We start from the raw sequence: 27,866 nt of genomic DNA on the forward strand, positions 1-27,866 counted from the left end.
GTCCAGCCCTGACACATATACATACTTAATCTAGTTCTGCCTGAAATCTATCTATTAGTCACTTCTTTCTCATAAAAGGAAAAAAGGTGCTTTAATGAATACACATGATGCTTATTATTTGGATCGACAACATTTGTGCCTTCTGTGCCTGAACAGCACTTAGAATAGGTTAACATTTGGTTTACAACACAACAATAAAATTTGTCTTTATTGCAAATAAACAGAGCATTCACACCTTACAATATTGTTTTAGATGCAGGATTATAGTCACTCTTAGAGGATCTAATATTAATATAAAAGGCACATGCATTTAATGTTTTCACACCTTTTTTATTTTTCAAGCAGTGTTAATACGTATTTTAAATATTGCATTTACTTTGTTAAAACATGAAACTATGTACATTTGTTTGCAATCTGAGAACACACACCATCAAGTAATCATTTGTACAGTAATAACATGTATCCAAAAAAAAAAAAAAAAAAAAAAAAAATCACAGCCCAGAATTTTATTTTTAACATCCACTCCCCGACTTGCTTTGATTTAAAAGCTGCACTAATAGGAGAGAAGCCTCAACATTATAGTAGTTGAAACAGGAAACAAACACCGCTCTCTTCTAATAATTGTCTTTAGCTGCTTTGATTGGTTGTAGTTAATATTAATAGTATAACCTTTAAAAATTGTGGGGAAAGGTAATACTTCATCTTCACTCATATTAAGGCTCCAAAGCAAGCTTAATGAGAAACCATTATAAAATCATACTGCTAAATAGTATCTTAACTCACAATTCGGCCTATATAATTGTATCAGTATTGCAACTGGCAACTACTACTGATGCATCAAACTCACCTTTCTCACGCTGCGCTGCTCAGGATGTGCGTCACGATCACAGCATTAACTATTATTTGGGCTTACGTAGCAAGACAGATTAGAGTTCTACCCTTACCACATGAATACAGAACTCAAATTTTGCTTACAAACAGAAATAACATGGTCTCAAAACCTATGGCTATGTGTCCATGACATAAAACCCACACGTATCTGGCAGCCTCTGCCCAGGACTGACACGACATTAGGGTCACAAGTCAGGCTTTGGGGGGTGGCTGAGCTTTTTAAGAGGGCAAGACCAGGACATAGGCACATTTCTGCATACCTGGCTCTAAACAACGCCTTCTATCTTCACTAGCACAACGACGCATTAAACTCATCCAACTAGTAGTGAACAAAAATAATTAGTTAAGTACATTTATAAATGACATTTTGAAGACTATTAACATATAAAACATTATCATCTTTATGAAAATAGACCAATTTCAGCACAAGCTTGCCTTCAGGGGGGAGGAGGACACATACTTTTTTGGTTTTTTAAAAGGCAAGTGTTCTCCTGGACAGCTGCCAATAATCTTGTGTAAAATGTCCTTAAAGCAAGACAAACTCCTCTGTACTAAATCTTTTTAATCTTTTCTTTTCATCCTCAGAGAAAAGGTCATTTTCTTCATGGAGTGGACTGGAAGCAAAGTCATAGTCTCTAGAATGACCCTTTACAAAAGTAAACAAGGGATATTTCTCCTTAGATGAAGATTTCAGCATCTACAACGTAAAACACATACCAGATAAAACATTAATTGAAATGAAGAAATACACTAAGTAGTGATATTTATCTGATGATGACTGCAAAGTAAAAAAATGCATTTTTTTACATTTTTATTATCATATTAAAACAAAAGCATTGCGCAACCTAAACATCCCCTCCTCCGGTTAAACAAACATTTACTTCCATTTCTTCTTCAGGTAGCTGCTAATTTTATGCCTAACCCTGCATCTTGTTCAATACAGATCGCCTCTGTGTGCTGCTTGTTTCAGTGCAGCTGGAGCTCTTGTAGGAAGATAAAAAAAACTCTACAAAATAGTTAACGGCCATAACGCTCTCCTCAAGCACAGGTATGAATTCTGCAGCAACCAAGCGTCTCGGGGAGGTATTTTTATTGTGGAATCAGCATGTACAATAATCAATGCTTTTATTAAAGCTTTAAACACATACACCTATGTAAATAAGCCAATCAAGAGCACATGGCTAAAACCAGACTGACAACAGTAACAGGCTGTGATAACTAGGGTGCCAAAAAAATCTACATTTATAAATAAGAAAACCGAGCATGTAGAAAGTGGGTGGTGGGGAATGACAAATACTAAAACAGATCAGCAAAATACCTTCAGTAGCAGATAAAAATCCACCAGATACTGAAAGACATTTCAGCCTTTCAGGCTGTTTTGAACACTTAATTGTTCACTGATTTTTTTTTTTTTTTTAAATTTCTTACCTGCTTTGAAAAACAGCACAGTGATGCACTGAATTGCAGAACTACTCCAGCTTAGAGGTATACACTGTGTGGAACTAAAATCACTAAACATAATTTCATGAGAACAATTAATCTAAACTAGTAAAAAAAACTAAATAGATCTTTAAACAGTAAGAAATATTTAAAAATGGCAGTGAGGGGCTGAGGGGGATGTTTTTTTTTTTTAAAAAAAACAAAACAAAACAAAAACCAAACAAACCAAACCACCAAACACACTCACAGTAAAATCCTTGATTTTTACTGTGGTCTGAAATTTTCCACTTTATTCTTGTCTATTTTAATTGCATTTGGCTATTGTAATGTCAAACCACAGTAAAAGAACAAGGAGATATAGGAGACACATGCACACAGTAATAAGCAAAAGAAGAGTAACAAATGAGCCTTAGAAAGTTTGTAAGACGTACAAATGCTTTGTTTCTTGAGGAGATAATTGGATGTAAACCTTTCATCTCTAGGGGCTGAATACAAGCTGGCTTAGTAGGAACAGAAATTGATAGCCACGTGAAGGCTGTCTGCTGGTCTGTGAAGTGGATGGGTGGACTTAGGCCAGCTCCTAATTGCAAGTGTGCAAAGAAAACTCATCTGAATACTGCATCTCAGGGAATGCACGGTGACCAACCAACCATCGCACCTTTAAAGATGGTCCCTCCAAATCAGGACAGAAATACACCTGCCGTTCCACTGCCACTGTCTCTGTTCAACTTCCCCTGAAACTTCCTTCTCTACAGGTACGTGTAACGCCTCTCTCTACATACTAAAGGAGGTGATGAAATACTAAATACAGAACATTAACTGGACAGACAGACAAATGCCTAAACAAGAGTCAAGTGGAACTTTGTTAAGATTACTGCAAGTATTATCAAGCTACATCTCCCAGTGATCACAGACAATTTGAAACTCTAAAGAACTTACAAGTTCTTTAGATACCACTGTGATGATTTCTACAGAGAAGTTTATTGACAAACATCAATACTTTTTTAGTACTTCAGTGTTAGACTCAGACTGCCACTGTTGTCACTGCAACAATTAATTCTTTGCCCTGAACTGCATTCCAAGTTCAACACTCAATCAGCCCAGTTCTTCAAAGAACTTTTCATTTCTGCTAAGAACCTGGGCTACAAACAGGCGAATGAGTTGTAACCCAAGTAGATTATTTATTTGCTGTCATGGGTTTTGATAAGGCAACAATTCACTGCATTAGCAGAAAGACAAGCTCGGTACCAGTTAAGTAATAATGTAAAGTAGCAGCAGAGGCTGCGGCCAGGAAGAGGCAGAGCCATCCCAGGTGCTGTGCAGAGGCCAGAGCTTCTTGCTGAGCTCTTGGATGTGCCACACAGTGTTGGGAAGCCAGACAGAAACCGCTGTGCCTGCTCAGTATTTGTGCTGGAAGTGCAAGACAGAAGTAAGACTACAGCTACTCGGTAAATCCATCCTTCTCAAGTCTGGACGTGTTCCCAGGCCTCCTTAATCTGTTAGCTATTTAATTCCAGGTATTATTAAACTCCTTAACAATAGCTGCCTAACTAGCAAGTACAGAAACAAAGGGTAACTTGAATGTGATTTGGATGGAGTTTCACCAATCACTCCAATTGGGCCCTTGATTTCAATGCCCTAATTTCTCTATCACTGAATATATGGCTCATAAGGTTTATCCTCAAGTAATAAAAGCTAAGTCTTTTCTCCCACCTCTTATTGCCCACAAAAGCAGCGAGAACCTCCATTTTTTAGTCTAGCCAACATAGGGCAGACTGGGAGTATACTGTGCTTTATAGTTCAAGAGTTATGGCACTCAAATTGCAAACAAAGGGAAAAATAACGCAAGAGCAGGGGGAAAAAAAAAAAAAAGGATGTGAAGGAAGGATTAAAAAATCATAGACTGTTTCTCATGTTGTATTTGTATCCAAACTTTCCTCTAATTTCAAACTTGCTGTGCCTGAAATATATTTCTATAAAATAATGTCACTAATATTAAAGACCTTCTAACTAAAATACCAGGATAACAGCTCCAAGACTTAGACCAGCCACGAGTATTTTCACAATGTACATTCAGAAAAAGAAATGTACTTAATCCCAAACTCGAAAGAAAAGAAAAAAGGGAAAAAGAAAAGAGAACTTCCAATGCAACCAATTTTGTAATTAGTTTTGGGTATTTTTTACCATGTTATTACATTCTTTCTTATACACAGCAGAACAGGAAAACATGGATGAATATAAACTTCGCTATTTAAACTTTCCATATAGCCGTTGCTTACGAACTTCTACTTCTTTAAATCTATTTTCTACCTGTGTAAGTATCAAAGCAGCAACTTCAGCATCAATACCTACTAAAGATTATATACAGTATGAAGTTTAAAAATGCTTTTTTGGCTATAATACTAATACTACTTAACAGGACATTCAAAATGCTGTACAAACATTAATTCCTTGCGCTGCTGTGATAACCTCTGTGGTTAGAATATTAACAACTGTGACCATCTGCTGCCACTGCATCCTTTCATAGACTATTTTTTAAAGTCACAAAACGCAGTTATTTGCTACCACAGCTAATACAACATATTACTAATGCTGTACTTCATGCACTCACATACTGTAATAATGAAGGAAACAGTCAGTTACATTGGGACCTAAAGGAACCCATACCGGCGTTTTTCAAGTGCAAGGGCACGGTCAGACAGATCTGCCGGCTGACACCTGCTCTGCAGACTTCAAAACCTTGCTACCCAATCGTAAACACGCTGCTTCGCACGTACATGCGGCCAGGAAGAGCACTACGCTACCAGCAGGACGCAGCTCGGGCTCGCCGGAACGCTGCCGAGGGGCCGCCCCCGGGGCCAGGCCCTGCGGCGCGGCGGGGCCGCCGGCGCCGCCGCCATTCCCGCTGCAAGAGCGCCACCTGGTGGGCCCGCCCGTGCCAGCGCGGCCGCCGCCGCCCGCCCCGCCGCCATTGCAGCGGGCGGCCCCCGGCAGAGCCGCGCGCGCGGCGCAGCCGGCGCCGGCTCCGGCCCCGGCCCCGGCCCCGGCCCCCTCGGATGGAATGAAAAGCCACCTCGGCTTCTGGTGATTAGAAAAGCAGCAATAAACATCAAGGAAAGACCGACGGCTCTTCAGAGGCGCGAAGCTGGTTCTGTCCCCTTGCCCCCAGGCAGCACGCACGCACCGCTCTGGCTGAGGAAGGGGTTCGGTAACTTGGACACCTACCTTCGTGATTTCTTCAGAAGCCTTCTCAAAGTCCTGCACACTTCTACAGTAAAATCCTATTGTGCAGCTCGGATCCATTTTTTTGAATGACATCTTTTTGGGAGAAGGACAGTGGAATGACTGCAAGTTTCAAGATGAAAAACCATGAAATGCACAGTTGAGGTTGAGAATGGCACAGACAAATGCATTTACTTTTTTCACCGAGAGCTTTAACATACAATCCCCTGTATCACTTGAATTAGAAGCCAGCACACACTTTTTAAGGAATTTCTTCCAACCCCCCCCGCCAAACATTCGAGTAATTCCGCTCTCCTCCACGCGTATAAAACCTCCTGCTGTTCACACTATTCACCAAACTTGCAGGTACCACCGTGTTAGTTTGAAATCCGTCAGAGGTCTGCCACTCCGAGCAGTACTTTATGAATATTCCCAAGGCAGAGGAGGTGAATGCTCTTTAGCAAATTGAATTTGTAACAGCTTTTGCACTATCTTACAATTACTGCTTTACTACCACCACCCATTGCCCCTTTCCCTCCTCCAACCTCTATAAAAGAGACATAATGGAATAAACCAACCTCATGCATTCTCCTTTAGTAAATGAAATTGGTTAAAAAAACCACAAAAACCACAAAAGCAAAACCATATTACAATAATCCGCAAGTCGGAAAAACCCAAACAACATGCCCTGCTTTATAAGTGGTTTTTTTTCCTAATGTGAAATCTCTTTTCATGACAGATGATGCTCTGACAGTGCTGTGAACTGATACTATCAGCAGCCATGCTGTAAGAAAAGACAAACAAATACACCAAACCCTTCCCCACACTCCTCATTCACAAGTTTATGAGAGAAAAGATAAGCATATGCTATCTACCCTGATTATGTGTGTGTGTGTGTTACCAGAACTGTAGTTTTGATGAAGCTCATTGCCTAATAACTGAAATTATTTGGTCACCAGTGACTCAAAGGCATCTTTATTCTGCTTCTAACATGCAGGACTACCACATCATCCTACCTCTATTAAATCACTAGCAATCCTGCTACAGCTGCTCAGTAACAAATACTAACACACCATGTCTGCACCACACTGCAACAGAGATACCACTGTACTAAAATGCACATTTTGTTTTTCATGAACTTCCCCCAGTGATCCGATATTCTCCAGTGAACAGTCTGTGCCGTTTCCTTTCACATTTACATGTAAGCTGTGCACAGCTCGCAGCTCTTCTGGCACCAGCGCTGGTTCAGCACAGGACCAGGACAGCTTACTAATGCAACAGGAACACCAGGACAGAGCAATGCAGGAGATTTCTTACTAACACCGCTGTGTTTCCTCTGTAAAGCATAACTAACAACTGTTACAATCTAATTTGACTATAGCAACAGCAACCCCTGACAGCTAAAATCAAGCAGTCTGTGTACTAGAAACCCATTTTATCTTTTTTTTAATCTTTTTTTTTTGCCACTCAGAAAAGTCAATCTACAGAAGATGACAGCACTAGTTACCTAATCTGAGTGTATCTGTCAGTGTAATAGTTTTCGTATTGAAGTGTACTGTTCTTTACTTGTGATTACAAACCTAAGAGAGGTATTCCTATTAAACCTCTGCTAAAAAATATAAGCAAAGATGAGCAGTATGATTTCTACAAGATTGATTTTAGTCACTGTTTTTTCTAATTCTGTTCAAATTTTATATGCAGAAATTGTATTTTGAATATTAATTTGAGTCATCAAATACATAAATCAAACCCTGCCTTACATATCACATTTCAGCAACAACATTGTAACTACAGTTGTGCTGTACTCTTCAAGGCAGTAGTCTTAATGCTACACAAATCACTGTACAACAAAAAGAAGTGGATAGGCTTCCCTCCTCTCCCCCCCTCCTCCAAACAAATGGATTCTGGAAGCCAATACAGAGTGGATTGATTTCCAACTTATTCTGGACAATTTGTCAATTTTGAAAATACTCCCTACAGATAAATCTAACAAGCAACTATCCACACTAAGAAAGCAATTTCTGTTTACTTTTGACATTTCTGGACAAAGATATAATACTATTAAATGCACTAAGCATTAAATTGCAGTATGTTTTCCGTCTGCAGAAAAGCATTAGGATGCGATCAAGCCAAGCTGGCAGCTCGCATACCTTCAAAATACATTTTAAAACCTTATTATTATTTGGAAATTCGTATTAATGCCAGTCTGCAGTGCAATCTGGAGGATTAATCATAGAAACAGAAACCAAAAAGATGCGTATTTTTTGTACCTTGGCCACTGAGCTACAGTGTGACCTTAAGGAAGTCACTTCAGCTCTGCTTCTTTGTGCTCTTCCCATCTTTTGTCTGGCTTACCCAATTAAACTGTAAAATCTTCAGAGAAGGCACTGTATTTTGCTACACTTATTAGCATATAGGGGCAAGGATCTTGGTTAAAATCTCTGGGTGCTGCCACAATACAAATAGGTAGCGCTGTGACTCACCAACTCTTCTTCTGAATGTCTCGATGGGGTAAATCTAAAGGCATCTCTAAAAATAATGAAAGCTTGTGTCTAGGATATGTTCTGATACATTTTGCTGCTATGTTCGTTTTTTAAATTCAGAACCTTCTCCTTTTCTAGAGGATCTTGTACTTCTATATTATATGTCATGCTAATTAAAGCATCTTGTTAAGCATAAATACTGAAAAATATGGAGTGTTTGCTTTAAGTCAGCCCTAGGCTTTGACATTAGCCCTGTGTAAGTCCTTTGAGATATATATAAGTACTTTTCCTACATACTATTTGATGGTATTCCGATTAAGGTATTGTGATCAACTTCAACATATGTTAACAGATCTTCCTTTTCATGCTAAAAATAGACAGGACCATTGCAGTTCATTCCACCATTCTCAGTTTAAGTTAACTCCTAGCTGCTATACAAACCATAAGCCATGAAGATACAACTTCATTACACACCATCTGACTTACATTCTAAGTGTAAACAGTCAATTTAAGATCACCTACTCAATTCCTCAGGTGTGAGTTTAAGAGTCACATATGACTCACTTCCATTGTTTACAGGACTTCACTGCAAACCTTTAAGAATTCTACATTAAGTTGCTAGTATTTTAGAGGTGGTGGAGATAAATACACATTCCTCTTCCTTACTTAAATGCAATATGTTGTTTCTGAAGCTGTGTTTACACATTTAGGAGTACTTAACTTCACAGAACACAGTGGCATGAGGAACCACTACTAATAACCAACTCTGTTCTAGAGCAGCTGATGCTGTCCCAAGCAGTAGATGCACCCTGAGAGTGTTTCTACACTGAATGAACAGTTGCTCCGAGGAGGCTGGAAGTTCATGTGGAAGTTGGACACAAGATCAAGAAGGAGAGTTTGTATGGATGGCACCTAGTACTGCTACTGTGAGTACTGTGGCTATTGAATGCTTACTTCTGCAACTGATAATGTTTTCCCATGGTACTTGTAAATTGAGTTCTTTAATAACCTCCTTTAGCTCTATTTTCAATGCAAGTTATTTGGCAAGAGGTTAAAGAAAAGGGAAAACACTATTGTAAAAAAAAAAAACAAAAACAAGCATGATTTTTAAGACCCAGGCATAGCATGAAAGGATGCATTCACTACATCTAGATGCACCCAGAAAGTCATGGCCTAGAAGGGGGTTAGGGGAAAAGAAAGAACAAACGCAGCACCTACACTTTCAGACCTGTCAGTTTCTTGGAAACTACTATTCCATAAAAATAGCTTGATTAAAAATAATAATGAAATTTGTTAAAAGAAACAGTTTGGAAGACTGAAGTAAAATTCATCTAGTCAGCCACAAACCTCACTGATAAGCCTCAAAAATTTCCACCTTGTATGAAGCTAAAAAAAAGTCACCTGCAAAGCTGTTAGGAGCAAAAGTTACATTTAAAATGATAACCACCTATTCCAGTATAGAAACACTACGAATTGCTGGATAAAGCAGCAGGAGGTAAACCTATAGGAACTCTGGTTCCAATCTGACAACAGGCTCCTACTACTGAATACTACAGTAATTCTCTCCATGATGTTGACTGCAACTTGAATTCAAAGTAATATAAAATAAAATTGACCAAAAAGACAAACTAACAAAACCAAATCCAAATAATTCAGGTTTAAGTACTCCAAATATTGTCTATTTTCTTTGATGGAAAATTACTTGAATGAAGTGATCATCTATTTTTGAGGTTTTCTGATCATTAAAAGAAACAGATGAAGATTAATGAAGTAAAAATTAAAACCCCATATTGAGTTTTTAACCTCTGGTCATTTTTGTTGATTATAGGCCTATAAAGAAGGGCAGAACTTTGATAAATAACATGTAACTGTAAACCCATAAAGATGCAGCTAGCTAGAACATCTCTACATAATTAGTGTTTGATTCATATGGGAAGAAAACAGTGCCAGGTCTATATCCACACTACCTCAAGAGGGAAATCCTTTATGCTGACATCTACAAAAGATTGGCAGTAATGAGGATCCATGTAAATCAAACTGTCATCTACAAGGACAAAACAGAAGACAAGTAATTCAAAAAACACCTTATTATTACACTGCTTACAATCCAATTTCTATGCAGAACAGCTGAAAAAAAAGCCAGCAAGTAACTGCTTGCCAGGCTGATATTCATTGACTGAAGCATAGGTTTTTGCAGGACAGATTAACTTTTGCATAATCAAATATGCTTGTATAAGCAGAATTTTTATAAAGTGATGAGACTGTCATTTAATTTTTGGTGATAAAATTACTTTTACAAACACACAATTATATTCTGGAGTTTGCATATGAAAAATGTATTGTGCTACTTCATCCTGACAGGAAGAATATATTGCTTGTCATTTAAGCATCAACTAACACCACTTAAACTAGTACAACGTAAATATGTAAATAAGAACTGCCAGATAGTAACAGCAAACGCTCATGAAGTTTGGTGAAACAGATAAATTATGCCTTGTTTATGCAACAATGGAAATTAAACGTACATTTTACAGAATCCAATTACTATATGGGGTAAATGACAAATGACTGGACTTGGGTAGATATGATGAATTAATAAGGTACTCATTTTGCTGTTTTAATCATGCTATTTCCCACTGGTTCGGTATTAACTTCCTAACTCTTAAAGAAAAATATTGAAGAGACATAACATATTAAAACACTAACCTTGAAATCCAGCAAAGTAATATGACTGCTTGGGTTTGCCACCAATAATACCAACACAATACTCAAGGCTTAAAATTCCCTGGAAGCAGAACATTAAATAATTAGGACAGTGTTAAACAGAGTAAGCATTAAACTGAATTAAAATCTTTGCTCTTTCTTTATTGATTTTAGGCAAATAACTTTTTTCCTTTTTTTTTTTAAAGACTGACTTGATGATTTTCTGGGGCTTGACTCAATTTTTAGAAGCTTACAACTGACCAAAGTGAAAACATACCACCAGATATTCCAGAGAAAGTCCTCCCTTTTCATGAGATGCCGATACACTGAGAGAACTGCCAGTATCAATTTTGGGGAGGAGACAAAACCTAATGTCATACAAGTTGAGCACAGGTTGCTTCATCAAAAGGTATCGAAGTATTCAGATTTACAGAGTTCATATACATTTACATTCTGTGGCCCTGGGGGCTCTCTTCTCTTTGCATTCAAATGCAGAAGTCTGTCTAAATTATGAACTTCTACATCATAGGGAGAAATGCCAGTTGAAACAAGAGTAATTACAAGAGACAGCTCTAAAATCAGCAGCCCAAAATATGGGAGGAGAGACAGACACACAACAGACAAGCCCCATAAATCCTACTGGATGTTGACTGGGGGGGTAGAGGAACCAGAACCATCAGCAGATAGCAACTTTGAGAAAGAGACATTACAAATACACCTAATGGGATTTAAAGAGGGACATGGGGTGAAATACATGAATCATTTCAGTCTGGAGGTGGAAAGAAAGAAAGATACTCGTCCACCCATGGCAAGTTAGGAGCCACCAAGGACAGAAAGAGTTGGGATATCAGCTTGTGGACTACAGTCAACACCAGCGCTGCCAGCATATTTCTGTTCATTCAGGTTGAAAAGAGTTGGGTTCTGTAATCCATGTGTCTGTGCTCACACACAAACCTAGCAGGCTCATCATTACATAATAAAGTGTTGATTTTATGGATATACCTTCTAGTGCTGGGGAGAAGGATTTACCTGTATACATGCAATTTGGTCAAGGTAAGAACATGTCAGTAGTGTAATTGACTGAAATTCCTCTATCACCCACAAGCTCTGGATGCAGTGACAGACAATGGACACCAAAGAAATCACCCTTGATCATCTCTCAATTAAAAGAAGTGCCTAGCAAAGGAACGAAAGAAGGCATGGAGGACTTTCCTCCCTCTTCCTTCAACATATTCCTACTCTTCTCACTTTCATGAGATTCTGTGTCTTACCGGAGCTCATTAGGATTTTTGTGAATATTCAGTCCTGGCTTAACACAGTTCTCCATTAGTTATCCCACCAACTCCAGTGGGAGCTGAATTTTGCCAACACTGAGCACTTTGGAAAGCTGAGCCCAACTGCTCTAATGCAGCTGAAGCCCAAGACCATTAAATACTCTGAAACCTGAACAGCCTTTAAATGTCCATAAATCACAGTCATTTTCTTGTGACACTAGACAACTGTTGGGTCCAAAAACTTGGATGCTGGCCCAAACTGGGACAGCAATCCATAAGACTATCGGTTGAGCTGAAGTGAAATCTCCATTAACTGGCAGTCATATCTATATCTTCTCCTCTAAGAGATCAACCAGTAAAAGTATAACCATTACATTATCATTGTGCAAGTAGGGAAAATTTCTCTCAACAAAATGATTAATATTTCATGTACTAATAAGACCAAACCTTCTCGAGATAAATTTTTCTCTCCTTAGACAATGATAAAGTAATGTAACATAACAAAAAACTGTTGTACTTCTCACCGGAGATGCTAACCAAGTCAACTTCAGCATGGTTTATACAGGCTAAGAGAAAGTGCTGCTTATTTAATATATGAATGAGAAGGCTTTTTTAGAAAATGCTCCTGGATGGCTGAGCATTACAGAACATTTAGGCAGATGGGAGGCAAAGGCTGAAACAGCTAAGGATGACACATCCTCTGCCAGTGAAACAGAAAGGGAGCAAAGCTACTTAGAGTAATGAATAACTGTTTAATCTATGGGAATTTTCTTGTAAAAGTGAATTATAAAAAATTTATCAATTTTCATCCATAAATATAAAATCCTTTGTAAAAATTACCTCTTGTACTACATTCTAAAATCTGCATTTTTAACTTAAATCCAGACCCCAAGAAATTTAGTTGCTTCTTGTGAACAGTCAAGATAGAGATTGGAGTGACTAATATATGCAATTGAAAGCCCTCTTATCACAGTCTCCGTTATAACAGGCTGCAAAAGGCAGTATGAGGCTTGGTAAATGAGCAGCAGAAATCACCCCAGTAAAGCCACTCCAGTACAAGGCAAGCTTAGATAACGTGACTGTGCTATGAAACCCAGTGCCAGGCAAACATATTTTACTCTGGCAAAAGAGTGGTTTTGAGAGCCAAACTGAGAAAGCCTCTGCAGGGTAAAACTAGCCATAGATACCCGTCAATAATAAAAGCCAGTATTAAAGAACAGGAGTCACTTTTCCTTCACTGGGAAAGCCTTATGAAAGTTGCAGAAGCAACTGTTGTTAGCTTAAAAATGAAGGCACTGTGTGTTTTGCTGGACATGACTGATTCAAAGGCTTTGCAGTTAACATTGAAAGTAAAGTAAGGTTCCTGTAGATCATGTCTGTGACCACAGGCTTATCTTAGCTGTGTCAGAATTAATCAGAAAAGAACTAAAACTTTCCAAAACCAACTGTCTGAAAATACAAGGAAAACAATCAGTAAAGAAAAACAAATTTTTAGTTCATCACTCAAATAAAAGGCTTCAACACTCTTGTCTCCCCATGCCATTAAAAACCAAACATGTTTCCTAAAATTTTAAAGACGACGCAGTCACAAAAAAAAAAAAAAAGATGCAACAGACTCAGATTTCACACATGCTACTAAATTGCAATATTTTAAAAATTAAAACAAGAAGACAGATAAACAGCAGCATGGAAAACAATAAAGCAGCAGGGCTAGAGAACAATCTCTTCTCTAAGAGAAGTATTCTTGTGCTCAAGAGGTAGGATTACATCTTCAGGTGTTAGCACCATAAGCAGAACCTCTGCTGAAAGAAAGAGGACAGCACAGATTTTCCTCCCCTCTGCTTTCTCGAGTTTTTACTTTTTTCCAGTTTGTTTTTATTTGTAGTAACTGCTTCCTACTCATGCATCACTGTCCTTAGAAACATTCATCCTAATGTCCAGATAGTGAAAAAACACTTGAAGTAGTGACTGAAGAGATCAAAAAATTCTAACCCCTCTCTCAAGGGGAAGAAAAAGACAAAAGAAAATGGGAAGAACAGACAAGCAACAACCTTAAACCATTTGACATTTAAGAAAATAAACAGAATAAGGAATCTGGTATATTTACATTTTTAAATGCTGACTGATACTTAATATAGCACAACTAATAGCATATGTAACTAAATTACCATTTGTAATTTGAGCTACTGCATCAATGTCTTTTCAGGTAGCTACTTTAGGAGTAGGACAGTTATCACTGCTTTACCAAGGGACATCATGTGCTCTGCAATTATGTCTGATCTTGTAATAGGGAAATTTAAAATCTGTAAAGTCAAACTTTACAACCTTTTCAACTGTAAAATCACCACCACACATTTAATAGGTAGAAGATTACCATCATGAAGTCGCTTTTCATATCACCTAGTGCTACTATTTGAAAAATGATTGAACTCTCATTTCATACCTTTACAAACTCTAAGTAGTCCATGTTTGTTCTCTCTCCACCGAGTCTCACAGGGACTAATATAATTACAGCTTTTGTGTCTGCTTTTCCAGAATCCATAAAAGAACACTGTCTGTCAATAACATCAGAACTGTAGACTGAAAGGAGACACACGGAAATATTCATATTTAAAATATAACCGCTAGCTTTTACAAAGACACACCTACAACATGTCATCACTTAGTTTGTCAAACTAGAACGACAGTCCTTCAAAATACTGCTGTCCTCCTGAAATATAACCCTTGAGTGACTGATGAAAAACAGTGTTATGCCTCCTTATTTTCAGCAGTATTTTACAGAGTGGTAATGTGCTGCTGCTGAGGTAAGACACATTGTCAGGAAAATGCAGAAGGGGTAGGTTAGGAGAAAACCGGTAAGTATTTGTTCACTTGATATAACCTTATTCTAAAAGGAGTAATTTAAAACTTGAAAGTGTACAACTAACAGAAACATCTACATTTTAAAGGAAAAAAAGACAGTAATTGATTTTAATAAATACTCAAGTTCGCTGTCTAAATTTAACACAACACAGTCACTGAAAATGAGTGAAAAAACTTAATGTAGTATTTTTGCTTATTCCCTCCAAACTGAGAGATGCAAAAAATCATCACCAGAACAAAGAAGCAAAAAATTAATAGAATTTTAAAAGTGTCCACTGTCATTTTAAGTCAGGTGAAATTGGTTTGTAGAATATAATTAAATAGTATCCCTGTGAAACCAGTCTGATTGATTACCCAGGGATGTCAGTCTCATCTGTCCTATCCCAGTATCGGTTATGACATAACTAAGATTTCTGGCAGCTAAACATGGCTACTGAAGTAACGCATTGTTCTCAGATTTGAAAGACTATAGTCATTAGTGTAAAGTTTCACCGCACATTCAGTTTATCTTGTCATCATTTTCTGCTCGAGAACATCCAGAGCTCTGAGCTCCTCTGCCTGTTATTGATTATTTAAAAAGCCACATTGGAGCAGAAGCAAGGTTACCAGTGACTCGGGTTCACTATGCTGCTCGCATCTTTGAACTCCAAGCAGAAATGACTTCTTACTATTCTAAGAGACTGGTGCAGTCTCTTTCTTCCACTAGAAAAATGGGTAGAAGAGAATCCTGTGATGCAAAAGACAAATAAAATGGAACTAACAAATCTAACTGAAGTATTTTTCAGCTGTTTGGTTTTTTGGAGTTATTTTTAGTAAGATATGGAAGTTCTTTCTAGCTTATTGCTAAAACAACATTGAAGCAAGTATAAAACAGATAATTAACTGATTTAAAACCAAAATAAAAAGTTACAACAGGCAGACAGTAAGGAAAAGTTATCTTGCTGGATTTGGAATCCCACTATCTTCCACTATGAGATACCAAACAAGCAACGTACGAAGCTTTCAAGTTGTGATGTCTGATTCTCAAAGAGAACAAACATCTGCATATACCAAGAACACCTTCATCTACATAGTCTTAATTTGTGGATCCATTTCAGGAGTTTATTTTTTTCTTTTAGAGCTCTATTGTTAAGTGCTTACTGAAAGGCATAAAAAGCATCTAAAATGTTTGCAAAAATCTACATAATCACAACATTTACCTGTACAATCCTGAGCAACATAGACTGTTACTCCTTGTAGCTCAGGGTCTCTTGCTTCTTCAACAGCTTTTCTAAGTACAAACACAAAACTATTTAACTCATCTCTGATTTTAAAGAAATGAACAGTAAATAAACACAAATTATTTGATTTTTAGAAACAGGTTGGTTTTAATTGTTGTTGGTTTTAATTGTTTGTTGTTGGTTTGGGTTTGGGTTTTGGTTTTTTTAATTGTTTTGGGGTTTTTTTTGTTTGTTTTTAATTTGAGACACCTTCCATTTCTGATAAATACAGATGGGGGGTGGGGGGGTGGGGTTAGTTTGTTTGTTTTAACCACTGGATACCAAGATCCAGTGTAAATGGCAACACGTTTTTCCCAAGCAAAGATGACAATGTCTGGCTATTTAAAAGAAACAATGAAAACCACAGGAAAAAAAAAGGCCAAAGAAACACATTAACTTACAATGAACTTCATATTCACTACCTAATTTCTTTCTAACAATTTTCTGTCGCATGTATTGGGATAATGAATGCTAAATTTGCTGACAAAAATATTATTTTCAACCTGATAGATGTCTTTAGTTGACCTCAGTTCATATAACTAGGCACAGATTAGCACCTCATGTCTATGGAAATAAAGGCTAGCACATAAAAAGCTGTAAGGTTTCACTAAAACTTCAAAAAATATAATTGCAATATTAGGCTATCCTCAAAAGAGTAAGAGTAATGGACCTAAAAACTAAAAAGAAAATAAATGTCGATAGTCTGAAGCATGATCATCAATCAAGGACAACATTTGTAAAGAAATTAAACTGTTCAAAATAGAAGATTAGCCTTTGACTTCAATACACACTTGCATTAAATGATCACTATCCCTTTATTTCACAATATATTTTGAGGAATCGTTTAATCCAGCTGTTCTCAAGTTATGAGAGAGCTATACATTCTTAGTACTGTTGTAAGGGAGAAAGGAGATCTAGGAAAGGAAACCTTTGCAGTGTTGGAAATCACTGGTGGGTTTGTGTTGAATGTAATTCTGGACCAAATCCCCACCCCCCACCCCCACTCCCATTAGGTAAACAGGCTGCTGCAATTTAAAGCAAGCAAAAAGAATTCTGCCAAGTTTCCATCATCAGAAAAAAATAGAAGAAAACACATAAATAATACTAATCTCTTACATCACTGTATGCATTTGCACATATGCACATACATACACCTGATTATTTCAGTACAGGTTCATTTAAGATTAATATACTTTTATACTAAATATCAAATTTTTCATATATTTATAGATAAACTTATGAACTTTGGCTTCTGCTGCTTAAATTACTTATTAGTGATTCAGTTTATAGGTAAACTGGAATCTACTAAGAACATAAGCATATAAGGCTATTAAAAAAAAAAAACAAAATCAGTAATATTCAAAAGAAATGGCATATAAAGGCACATAGTATGGAGAAATTTGACTTTCGACTTTTTTTTTTAACCACACTGAATGTCACAGACCCTTTACTTTTACTGTGATATAATTATAATATTAATAGTCCCATACATTTACAGTTTCACAAGAATTTGATGTGTGCAAAGAAATGCTGAAAACATCAATTTTAGCTCTGACATTTCATTACACTATCAGTACATTACAGCCCCCAGGTTACAGTATTAAAAAAAAAATCTATAATGTTATGCATGTTCCAAGGTTGAAAGAGTGGTTAGTTTTTAGAACATTTCATTAAATGCAACTCTACTTAAAAGCGCAGGTTTGGGAGAGATACTTGGGACTTCTACTGCCCAAAGTACAGGAAAACAGGAATGATGTTTTTTTCCCTGAAATAAGATTGAACAAAGGCTCAGAGTTCAGTTCCTGCACCTACTGCTATTTCCCTTCCTGCCTCTGAAAAATCTCTAGAATCGCTACTAATATGGACATTTTACAAAGCCAATAATGAACAGTTAGATGCTCAATTAAGCTGAAGTAATCTCATGACACTTTGAAATGCTTCTCCTGTAATTTGTAAGGCATGGTAACGTTTTACAACGGTAAACAAGAATAAAGGTATTTTTACCTTAAAATATGTGCAACGACTGCGGGCCCATACCAATCTCCAGCAATTTTTCCAGACTTCTTTCCATATTCTATTAGTTGATGTAAGCCAAAAGCTGCCAGAGGAGAGTCACCAAACCAAGAAATGATTTTTCTATGATAAACTTCATTTCTCATTTCACTGTCATCACAGTTTCTCTTTAATGTTCCCTGATGATGATTTGACAGGATCTTGGGTTCTCTTTCTGCTGTAAGGGATGCTTCGAACGATGCTGTCAGCTTTTTCACTGTATGGGCTGTCCAGGATTCAGAATCCAAATTGTCAATGTCCAACGCATCTGGCCAGACCCAGGCTGAAGCAAGAAATTTTAAGATGCATATTAGGCTTAATATTAACTTGTTGGTATAACTAGCAAAGCACATCCCTTTCTTCCCCATGTTCCTCAGACCACCAATATGTACTTCACATACTGAGATGCAAATGTCAGTCTTAAAATGTAAACAAAGAATTAAAGTGGAATATGATTGGCTTTTATTTTCTGCTGAATGACAGGCGAAACGAAATACTACTGTACATTTGTTGGCAATTTATGCTATCTGAGATAGTAGGTCAGACTCCATGATCCCAGTCAGTTAAGATACACAAGATATACCTGATTACAAGGCACAGGTTAGAACTATCTTACACATTAAAAATATAAAAGTTAGCTATTCAGTACCATGTAAAAGTTTTATCCATATCAAACAAGAATTTTCAAAAGCTGTTTTTAATTCTTCTGGTTTGTCAGTTATTAAAAAAAATAGGCCAACCTGAGGAATTACTCATGTAAAAACAAACACTTCTTCCTGGCAAACTCTCAAAGGTCAGCAGAAAATTAGACAATATTTCTTTATTCACTAAATTTGTGAATGCTTTACCTAGATTACAAGACAAACTTGTTTAAATATTATTCAGCACAGTATCTAGAGTCTGCATTTCTAGCCAAAGGTCTCTTTTAACAATGCAGCCTACAGAGTGTTCCTCTTATAGCATAATGGTGGTTCAGCATATCTGGAGAACAGTAATGCTTCCCTTGTCAGATGACTGAAAGTCTCTCCCGCAAGTTCAAACTACTTGCAACACAGAGCATGTGAGGAAACCTCCGAAACACAGAGAACATACTGTTAGATCAGAAGATACCCTGAAGGTCTACAGTGAACATCCCAGAAGGCAAGAGGGAAGGCTGCCACATGCAAGTAAGCAACACACCCTACAAACCCTACAGATGGGGTGCTTTTGCTCCATAAGCCAGATTTGGGTAAGCTCCTGAAGGTTCAGAAAGCTGCCATTGCAGCAGCAAAAGGAACCTTTTCAAACTAATACTGACAGAGAGCAAGAACTGCAGCCCTCCTTGTCATTCTTACTGAAGTATCCATGTAAAAGTCTTTGAGAAACAAAGAGGAAGTACAGAGGCAACTATATTTTAATTCTAAAATCTTAATTAGGGCTCCAGTAATGTCACAAGTATTGCTGGTAATGGCCATAATCCATGTCACCCACTCTTACTACAGTGTGACAACCATCCTGTGTCAACACCTCTTACCACAAGTGGCACCCCTCTGTGAAACCTCGTGTTAATTTTTCACTGTGGACCCAGGCAGATGCATGCACAAGCTCAATGTAACAACATCGCAGGCCTTGCTATTCCTGTACTGTCACCTTCAAATTTAAGTCACTTGCTTAAGCAGAAGTATTTCAAAGTAAAACTTACCAGTACCTTCATACTTAAAATAAAAACTAATTTACAACATCATTCAGCGATATCTGGAACATTCCACATAGCAGTAGAAGTGTAAGTATTCCAGCTAGTAACTGCAGCCAAGTTTTGCTTTGTAACAGAAACAATACCATTAAACTATAATGAAAACGTCTCTGGGAAAAGAGTAAACAGCGATGAAAAACTTCAAGTAAACACTTAAATATGTTTCAAAAGCTACCAGGCCTCATAAAAAGCTTTTCAAAAGATAATTCACCAGCTGTCAAAAGACTAGGTGATGAGAAAAGTAGTCCAGAAAGACCATACATACTCCATTTTTCTATGCATTTGGATTGCTGCAGAAACACTAGTACTCTGGAATCACCAAATCACTTTCCAAATTAGGATGCATGGGGGACGGTGCAAAGAATTCTTTGTAACCATGGATTTTAAAGATATAAACCTGGGGCTTTTTTGTTTTCGGTTACTTCAGAATGAGCCATTACACATTCCTACTCACAAGTAGTCTTCTGATCAGATTGTTTTTTTATTTCTTCAAATGTATGTATAACAAAAGTTATATTTAAGGGATTTGTGTTCTCGGCAAAAGTATTTTCATACATTTTGATATTTGCAGTCAGTTGAAAGGGATATGAATGTTTTATGACCTAAAATATCTACAGCAAAAGGAACATTCAGTAAGCCAATCTACCAGTTCAGCCATAACACTGCCAAGAAAGACGACTTTGTGATGCAGCTTGTTTGGGACTATGCTCACAGCTTACATTGTATTTGAACAGAAAGTACAAAGCATTATCAAAACAAGCTTTCAGAACCATCTTCTACTGAAGTATTCCTGGGATCCAACAAATGGCTGAGTAAACAATACACTGTATTCTATTCTCCCTAACTAACATGCCTGGGTGGCTTCAGGGCCATGTCTTGGATCATTCTGACAACAAGCAATGGTGACAGAAGAAATGACCAATTGTTTGAAGGGGCAATGTGGTAGACTGTGAAAGGGATTGAGAAGAGGATGAAAAGGAAAGGTGGTTAATGATGAGAACTAAAAATACTTAGCCTTTGAAAGCGGAAAGTGTTCCGAGTGTCCTAAAGCGACTTCTTTCAAACAGCTGTGACTGAGGGAGTATTTTGAAACAGACAATGATATAGAAAAAAAAGGAAATCCCTCTGTAAGTACATGGGGGGGAAGGGAGGAAATGAAATAGTGCAAATTTCAACACAAAGAATGATATATAGAAGGATTCTAATCTAACTTCAATTAACTCAATATATTAATACTAGAAGAATTGAATAATGTACAACTTTAAAACTGGTGAAAGAACATCACTTTTGCCATAGCCCACAGCTGTGGGCTGTGGAACTCAGTTCCACACCTTGAGTTCAAGAAATGAGCAAGATTGAAGAGAATTGGACACTGTCATGGTTTAGCTGAAACCAGGACAGACACTCACATGGATAATAACCATACCCAGGTATAGGATCACACATTTTTGTGGTATTTTACTTCACAGTTAGCTTCTGTGGAGTTTCCAGTATCTTCCTTTGGCGCACCCTGGCATTCCCTTTTTCAGGAATAGAAAGTAGGTCAGCTAGATCACTACTCTGATGCCATGTAACAATTCCAACATGAATGAGAGGAAGTCCAGAACCAAAACCAGCACGCACTTTCAATTCTGTCTACATAAAGATCATCACACTCCCTACAGAACACCCATGCTTATCACACCAAATATAGAGATCTTCTCTTGTAACTTACCTCTACCGAGAAAATGAAGCACAAGACCTTGAGCCAGCAGCATTTGACCAGTTCTCAGTGTACAACCCCAACCACAGTCTGTTGTTAATGCAGACCCCTTTATCTGAGGAAACTCCTCTCTGTAAGTCAGCCATATTCTAGAAATAAAATCTTTACGAAACTCCTCAACATTTCCTGAAATCTCTGTGTTGATTTTATCAAAATTGGACCCATCTGTAGAGAGTTCACCAGATTCTGTAAGGCAAAGCACAAATTTAAGTTATAACTTGGCATGGCACTTCTGTTCTTAGAAGGAAAGTAAAAAGATAACAACTATTCTAGTAAAAAGACAGGGCAAACTTGCAAAAAGTAACAATTGCTTCAAATACAAGAAAGGAAAATTGGAAGGCAACATAACAGAAATGTGCCAGCTGGGGGGGGGCAGTGCAGCCAACATTACTGTGCCAATGGAACTGTTGACTTGCAGTAAGCAACTGCTTAATTCACCCAAATGTAAATGGTCAAATAGAGAGAGATTCTTAGAAAACTGCATACTGGAAAATGATAACAAAGGTGGTGGTGTAGTGAGTCTTTGTATTGTCACTATTTCATTCAGGAGTTTTTAGAAAGAAAATCTCAAATTGATAGGTAAATGAAGCAAAGTGCAAATTACAGCACTAATATTTACAGCAAGAACAAGACTTCAGTGTAAAATCTGAATAAAGTAGGTTAGGATGGGTTGCATTAGTGGTGGTGTTGGACATTTAAATGAGTACTTTCTAAGCTTTTCATATTTACATTTTGAATTCTGTAATTGTTAATGAGGGTCTTTCCAGAAGGTTAAAAATATATCCACACAGCTCCTGCCAAGTAAGACTGGAATGAGTTAAGTGCTATGTACATACCATCAGTTTTGAAGTGGTAACATTTTCCCAGCAGAAAGACTGGAGAGTTTCTACTGAAGTAAGTTTTTGTTTTTAACACCCAACCTAAAAAAGGCGGAAAAAAAAAAAAAAAAATACAAATTTGTGACTGACGTATTCAAACAAGGAATTTCTAGTAGCATCTGGTTAAGCCAAAGGTAACCCATGAAAGGGGCATGTAGAGAAAATGTACTGGAATTGGGTTTTGCTTTCATAAATAACAAAAAGTTTAATAGTTCTACAAAACACAGATTAGAGTTCTGGTTTAAAAGTAATAATGTTACCCATATATGAATATTTGAATGTTAATACAATGGTACCACTGCACAGAAATTGTTAGGAGCTGAGCTTAAGTTGCTTTGTCTCTATTGTGAATTCATTACTGCATAGTTTCATTCTGTGAGTTTTCCAACTCCTATAATAACATACAATAAGCTTCACATACGATCAGTGAAAATGCATGAAGAGTACTGCTTTTCCCATAGGATTAATTAAGCATACCTCATCACGAAATTAAATTGCAGATTTCAGACACAAAAAGGGTAGTATATGCTGTACAAATTCAAAGGGCCAGAATTCAGTTTTTAGGTTTTGACAATGTTCCCGGACCGTAGCTTTTTCACTTCAGTCTAAATCCTATGGTGTTTTACATCCTAAGCCCATAGAGTTTCTTGAACCTTTCCTATCACATATAGGGTGTAATGACTACTATTCCCCTTCAGCCATGTGGTAGCCTTAAAGAAAGTAGAACAGTATCTTTTCATCTTGCCAGACATCTCCAAGGCTCAGTTATAAGAATTAACAAAAATTATCAGAAACCTGGTGGTAAATCTGTGCAACCTCAGTCCTAGGGGAAAAGTAGAAAAATTAAGGTTAAGGACAGATTAGTAAAGGGCACACTTGAAAATTTGGTGGCTCATAAACAAATTACTGATTTTCAACTGTGGAAAGTATGTTACTCACGAGTGTGAAGTAGATCCTTCAGTGGAGTTTGTATTTCACACACCATCCCATTTTTTCCAGAAAAGTACATATAAAAATAAAAAAATCTTTGCACAGATGATTCCATATTATCCCTGTTTAAAAGTCTACGCAAATTTAGTGCCATGTACATAATGTATTTTGAAAACGGTAAAGAAGTCATTTAAAAAGAAATTGTGCAAGTTTATTTGAAAAATTAAAAGCTAAACAAGTTTGTTTACTTGAGCTGTTTATACTATCAAAGTAAAAATGGTTTCAAGGGTCATACTGCATTATTAATATTAGTTAAGTTTCTGAATCATGGTCCCATTCATGTCAACAAGAAACATTCCATTCATTTCAATAGTGACAGGATTTTACTATGTACTGTTTCACTTACTGTATTTCATGTTGTGCCATGCAGACATAAACTTTGATTTTATCTTTTCTACTTCATCTGTCCCTGTGGCTTCCATATTCAAATTCTAGAGAAAAAGCCATCGCTGTCTTGTAAGACATTCAATTCTGCTACTGTAAAAACAAAAATATAAACATATCCATGGGCACTGAGAACACAGGGTAGGTATAGTATCACCACCAGCCCACCTAGGTACTTAAGCCTAACATGACCAGAAATGGTAATAAACTTGCAGAATCCTGGGACTGAGAAGCAATCCCGTGTTCCATGAATAAGTAATAAAAACATTTAATTCCAAATATACACCAATAAAATCACTACACAAAGCTAAATAAAATATTATGTTCTTCAACAGCTCTCTATTGCACAACAAACTGATCTAGAGCATATAACCTGTGCTGGCATACAAATACACTCATTCTAATTGGCGGTGAAATGAAGAGCTACAATGCATTTCACTAAATAGAATAGATGCTATTCTTTCCTGCTGAATGGAATACAATAAGCACTTCTTTTTTCCCCCACATCAGGGATTCTGAGCACCAATAAACAAATCGTGGGTTTAAAACGAGCATTAGTTTCGGATTTCTAATCAAGAATTTTCTAAGCCAAAGTTTACATGCATTGAAGGAACTGAAAGACAAAAATGCAAGATGTTTTGCTGTGCATGTACTAGGCAGAAAATGTCTAGTACTGAAAATGTGTGTAGTAACAGTGACATAATTTTGTACAGAATTAACTTGCTAGAGAGGTAACACTAAAAGATGATTAGAATACTGTCATAAAAATCCGTGTTTACTTTACATCTCTTCTAATTATCACCTGCAATGCAAAAAAGGCTCTCTTCTGATTTGGTCATGTTGTCTACAGTAGTCCAGCTGTATTACAAGAATGAGAGTGGTAAAACAGTGGTTAAAACCACTGAAGTGCAGATTCATTTTATAAAAACTGCTTATAAATTTTCCAAAGGGGATGGCAAGGAATGCACTTTTACTGACTCTTTCTGAACTGTAAGACAAGATGGACTTCACCTTAAAAGCAACCTAAACTGGTAATAATACACAAGGAATATATACTACCTTTATTCCTGTTTCTAAGAAATGCGAGAAAATGGGACAGAACTCCCTTTGTAGTCCACTTGCACCACTTCTAACAGGAAGTTTGCTATTGATTAATAGAGCTTCCTTCACTGCATGTATTCTGTCAACGGTTCACTTTAAAATAGTTGATACAGGAGGTTTTCTTGATGATATTTGGTAGCCCAAACCCTTGCACAGATAACTGAAAAACTAAGAGCTCCTGCTTCAACAGGAGCTCTCGTGGGACATCAAAAGTTGATCAGTACTGGTACATCACTGCAACCTTCACTGAATTTTTAGCTAATCTGATAGCATCAGATAGCATCTTCATAGCATCACATCAGGTGATGATGTGAACAAAGTGAACTATCTCATTTATTAATAAACTTGGACCAGGAATATACACCACCGCTGATGCCATAACATAGTCTCCTTACTTTAAAAGGAGAATCTAGAACTGTATTTACCTTTCCATGTTATTCTCCATTGAATTGGGATCAAAAGCAGGAGAAAGACTAAACCATGTTACTTCTCTCCACTGGGAGTGCATTTTAAGTAAGTAAAACCTAACCACTGATAGTGTAATTGAAGAGAGCATGAAGACGTCCGGGTGCCAATGTCTTCAGACCCTGACGGTACTCACACAGATGCACTGTTTCTGGGATCTGTAGGTAGGACCAGGAAAACAGCAGTCTACTGCCCAAGCCATCTTTAGCATATTTTTCTGCTATTCCACTGTATTATTTCATAGAAGTCTGACAACATGTTTCTGACAGAATAAGAGGCAATGCAAGCTCACAAACATGGGGGAAGACTGACATTTTTTTGCTAGTGAAAATAACAAGTGGCTACAACCCTACTTTGAGTAGCCTTGTGTTAAGCTGGCTTTTTGTAGGGGAGAGAAAGACAATTTAAAGTTGGGTTTTAATTTCTTGCCCTTTTCCTCCTTTTTTTTTCTTTAGGAGAAAAACAGGAAAGACTTCGCATAGACACGTATCACTGACTCTAGCTGGCAAAGCTGGTGTATTTGGTCCAGCCTGTCCTCACATGATCAATCAGCAACAGTCATTTATGCAGAGGCCACTGATTGCCTTAAAAGCCAATACCTATAAAAGCTCCCTCTGGCTAAAATTAGAAATGAAACAAACTCTACTGTTCTGAAAGGGCCTGAAGGAAAAATTACTGAAATGTGAAAGCAGCTCATTTTCCTTTAAAAGGCAATGATCATTGCAGCACATCCAGTTACATTTCTTCCCTAGCATTATGCTAAAGATGTGAAAAGGACTTCTAAGAAGAACGCTAACACAAACCATGCACATTTATTCCACTGGAAAAATGCAGGCTCTTCCCATCAATGTAGGGAGGCATCAGTAGTAGTTGTACTGAAATTAATGGAACAGCAGCATCAGGAGAAGGTCACAGGGAATACAGATTCAAGCCCAACAGGCACAGTGCAACCCCCATTATGAAATCCAAAGCTAATGGTTTTATACTGAAGTTGTCTCATTTAAGAAGGTAACTAGAACAATGTTACTTCACAGAGCGGCAGGACACACCTCTAAATGAAAAATGAAGTCTTGTCCTCTCAGAGCCCCATTACCCAGTCTTTGGGGAAGGGGTTGAGGGGGTGATTGCAGCAAGGTGGCTATTTGTTAAAAGTGACGAAAAAAGCCAAAAGATCCCTAACAACAGAATGCTTGTTTTCATTAACAGAAAAGCAGCCTAACCTGCTGACGCAACCGCAGCGAAAAGAATGAAGTCTAAACGTGACTGTCTTTATTAATTAATCTAAGAATGAAGACCCCCTTCACTTTTTTCTACCTGGAAAGAAACTGAACTAGCAGCGATGACAGCAAAACCCACACAGAAGTCCCTGACAAAGAATAATACCAAGAGGTCATTTTTAAGGCGTTAACCTCTTTCCAACTGTAAACACAGACAGAAATACTACTTTGTAAAGGGCAGGTGAAGAAGAACACCTTCTTACATTTTTTTTTTTTTTTTAAATCCTGTAGCAAAGACCGAACCTTTTACCCATCCAGGATTTAAAGCCAAGCAAGAGCTGTTCGGAGAGAGGCCGCCTCCCTGCTCGCCCGTTACTACTCCGGCTCTCCACAGCCGGGGGAGGCAGGTCTTTGTATCCTCACAATGACTCCTGCGGGCATTGTCAGCAGACGGCCGGCGGGGGGGAACCCGAACCGCCTCCCGGCGGGAAGGGAAAGCGGCACCAGCTGCCTGGCGGCCCCGGTTATTTCCTAACCCGCCGCCGAGCCGTCGGCCGCAGCGCGGTTACCACAGCCGCCCGCCGGCGGTACGAGCACGGCGGGCAGACGCCCGCCCGCCCTCACACACACCCCGGCAAGGGGCCTGCGGGAAGCGGGAGAGCCCCGAGCACGCCTCGGACCCGACAAGACACACACAAACGGGCTGGCCGGGAGCGCAGCCCCGGGCCCGGGACGCCGCCTGCGGGTACTCCCGGCAGCGGCCGCCTCCTCACCGCCACCACTGAGGCGTTTCACCCCGCCCGGCCACTCGCCCGGCGCCGTGGCCGCGCTCCCGGGCGCCGCTTCCCCCGCCCCGCGTCCCTGCGCCGGCCGCGACCGGCGCGAGCCGCTCACCCCTCACGGAGCCGCCGCCAGCACGGGGCGGCGGGCGGTTAACGCTTCCCCGCTCGCGCCAGCGCCGCGGCCCTCCGCGGCCGCCGTAAAGGGGGCGGAGGAGCCGTTCGCACGGCGAGCCGCTGCGAGCCCACCGCTCGCAGCCGGGAGGCCGCGGGGCCGCCGCTTACCCGCCCGGTGAGCTCCGTGGCGCAGCCGGCCGGGGAGCGGCCTCCCGGGGCTTCAGCCGTGGGGGAACTGCGCGGGACTACGGCTCC

The 27,866-nt window shown here is 38.5% G+C and overlaps 1 protein-coding gene across 3 annotated transcripts; it reads right to left on the minus strand.

The window, feature by feature from the left end:
- Positions 1–307: 307 nt before the first annotated feature.
- ATG4C (autophagy related 4C cysteine peptidase) lies at positions 308–27,841 on the minus strand. Of its 3 annotated transcripts, XM_075710483.1 has the most exons (12): positions 27,780–27,841; positions 26,309–26,373; positions 23,895–24,025; positions 22,517–22,600; positions 21,633–21,866; positions 18,139–18,469; positions 16,075–16,145; positions 14,457–14,593; positions 10,743–10,821; positions 10,004–10,080; positions 5,557–5,676; positions 308–1,588 (listed from the first exon to the last, which is right to left on the minus strand). In XM_075710483.1, exons 3-12 carry the CDS (start codon positions 23,968–23,970, stop codon positions 1,418–1,420), a joined length of 1,380 nt encoding a protein of 459 aa, XP_075566598.1. In that variant the 5' UTR covers positions 23,971–24,025; positions 26,309–26,373; positions 27,780–27,841; the 3' UTR covers positions 308–1,417. The 3 variants fall into 3 exon arrangements, with proteins under 3 accessions (XP_075566598.1, XP_075566599.1, XP_075566600.1); XM_075710484.1 differs by lacking the exon at positions 26,309–26,373; XM_075710485.1 differs by lacking the exons at positions 26,309–26,373; positions 27,780–27,841 and adding an exon at positions 24,735–24,749.
- Between the last annotated feature and the right edge of the window lie 25 nt (positions 27,842–27,866).

This window comes from Pelecanus crispus, chromosome 5 (assembly GCF_030463565.1).
Source record: "Pelecanus crispus isolate bPelCri1 chromosome 5, bPelCri1.pri, whole genome shotgun sequence".
NCBI lineage: Eukaryota > Metazoa > Chordata > Aves > Pelecaniformes > Pelecanidae > Pelecanus > Pelecanus crispus.

What these genes read in the sequence shown, in the direction of transcription:
- ATG4C (XM_075710484.1), bottom strand. Translation starts at nt 23,970, where the DNA reads ATGGAAGCCACAGGGACAGATGAAGTAGAAAAGATAAAATCAAAGTTT. An exon ending in TTACCACTTCAAAACTGATG is followed by an intron (nt 21,867 to 22,516) that starts GTATGTACATAG and finishes TTTGCCTTACAG; the next exon opens with AATCTGGTGAACTCTCTACA. An exon ending in TGTTGCTCAGGATTGTACAG is followed by an intron (nt 14,594 to 16,074) that starts GTAAATGTTGTG and finishes GTCTCCTTTCAG; the next exon opens with TCTACAGTTCTGATGTTATT.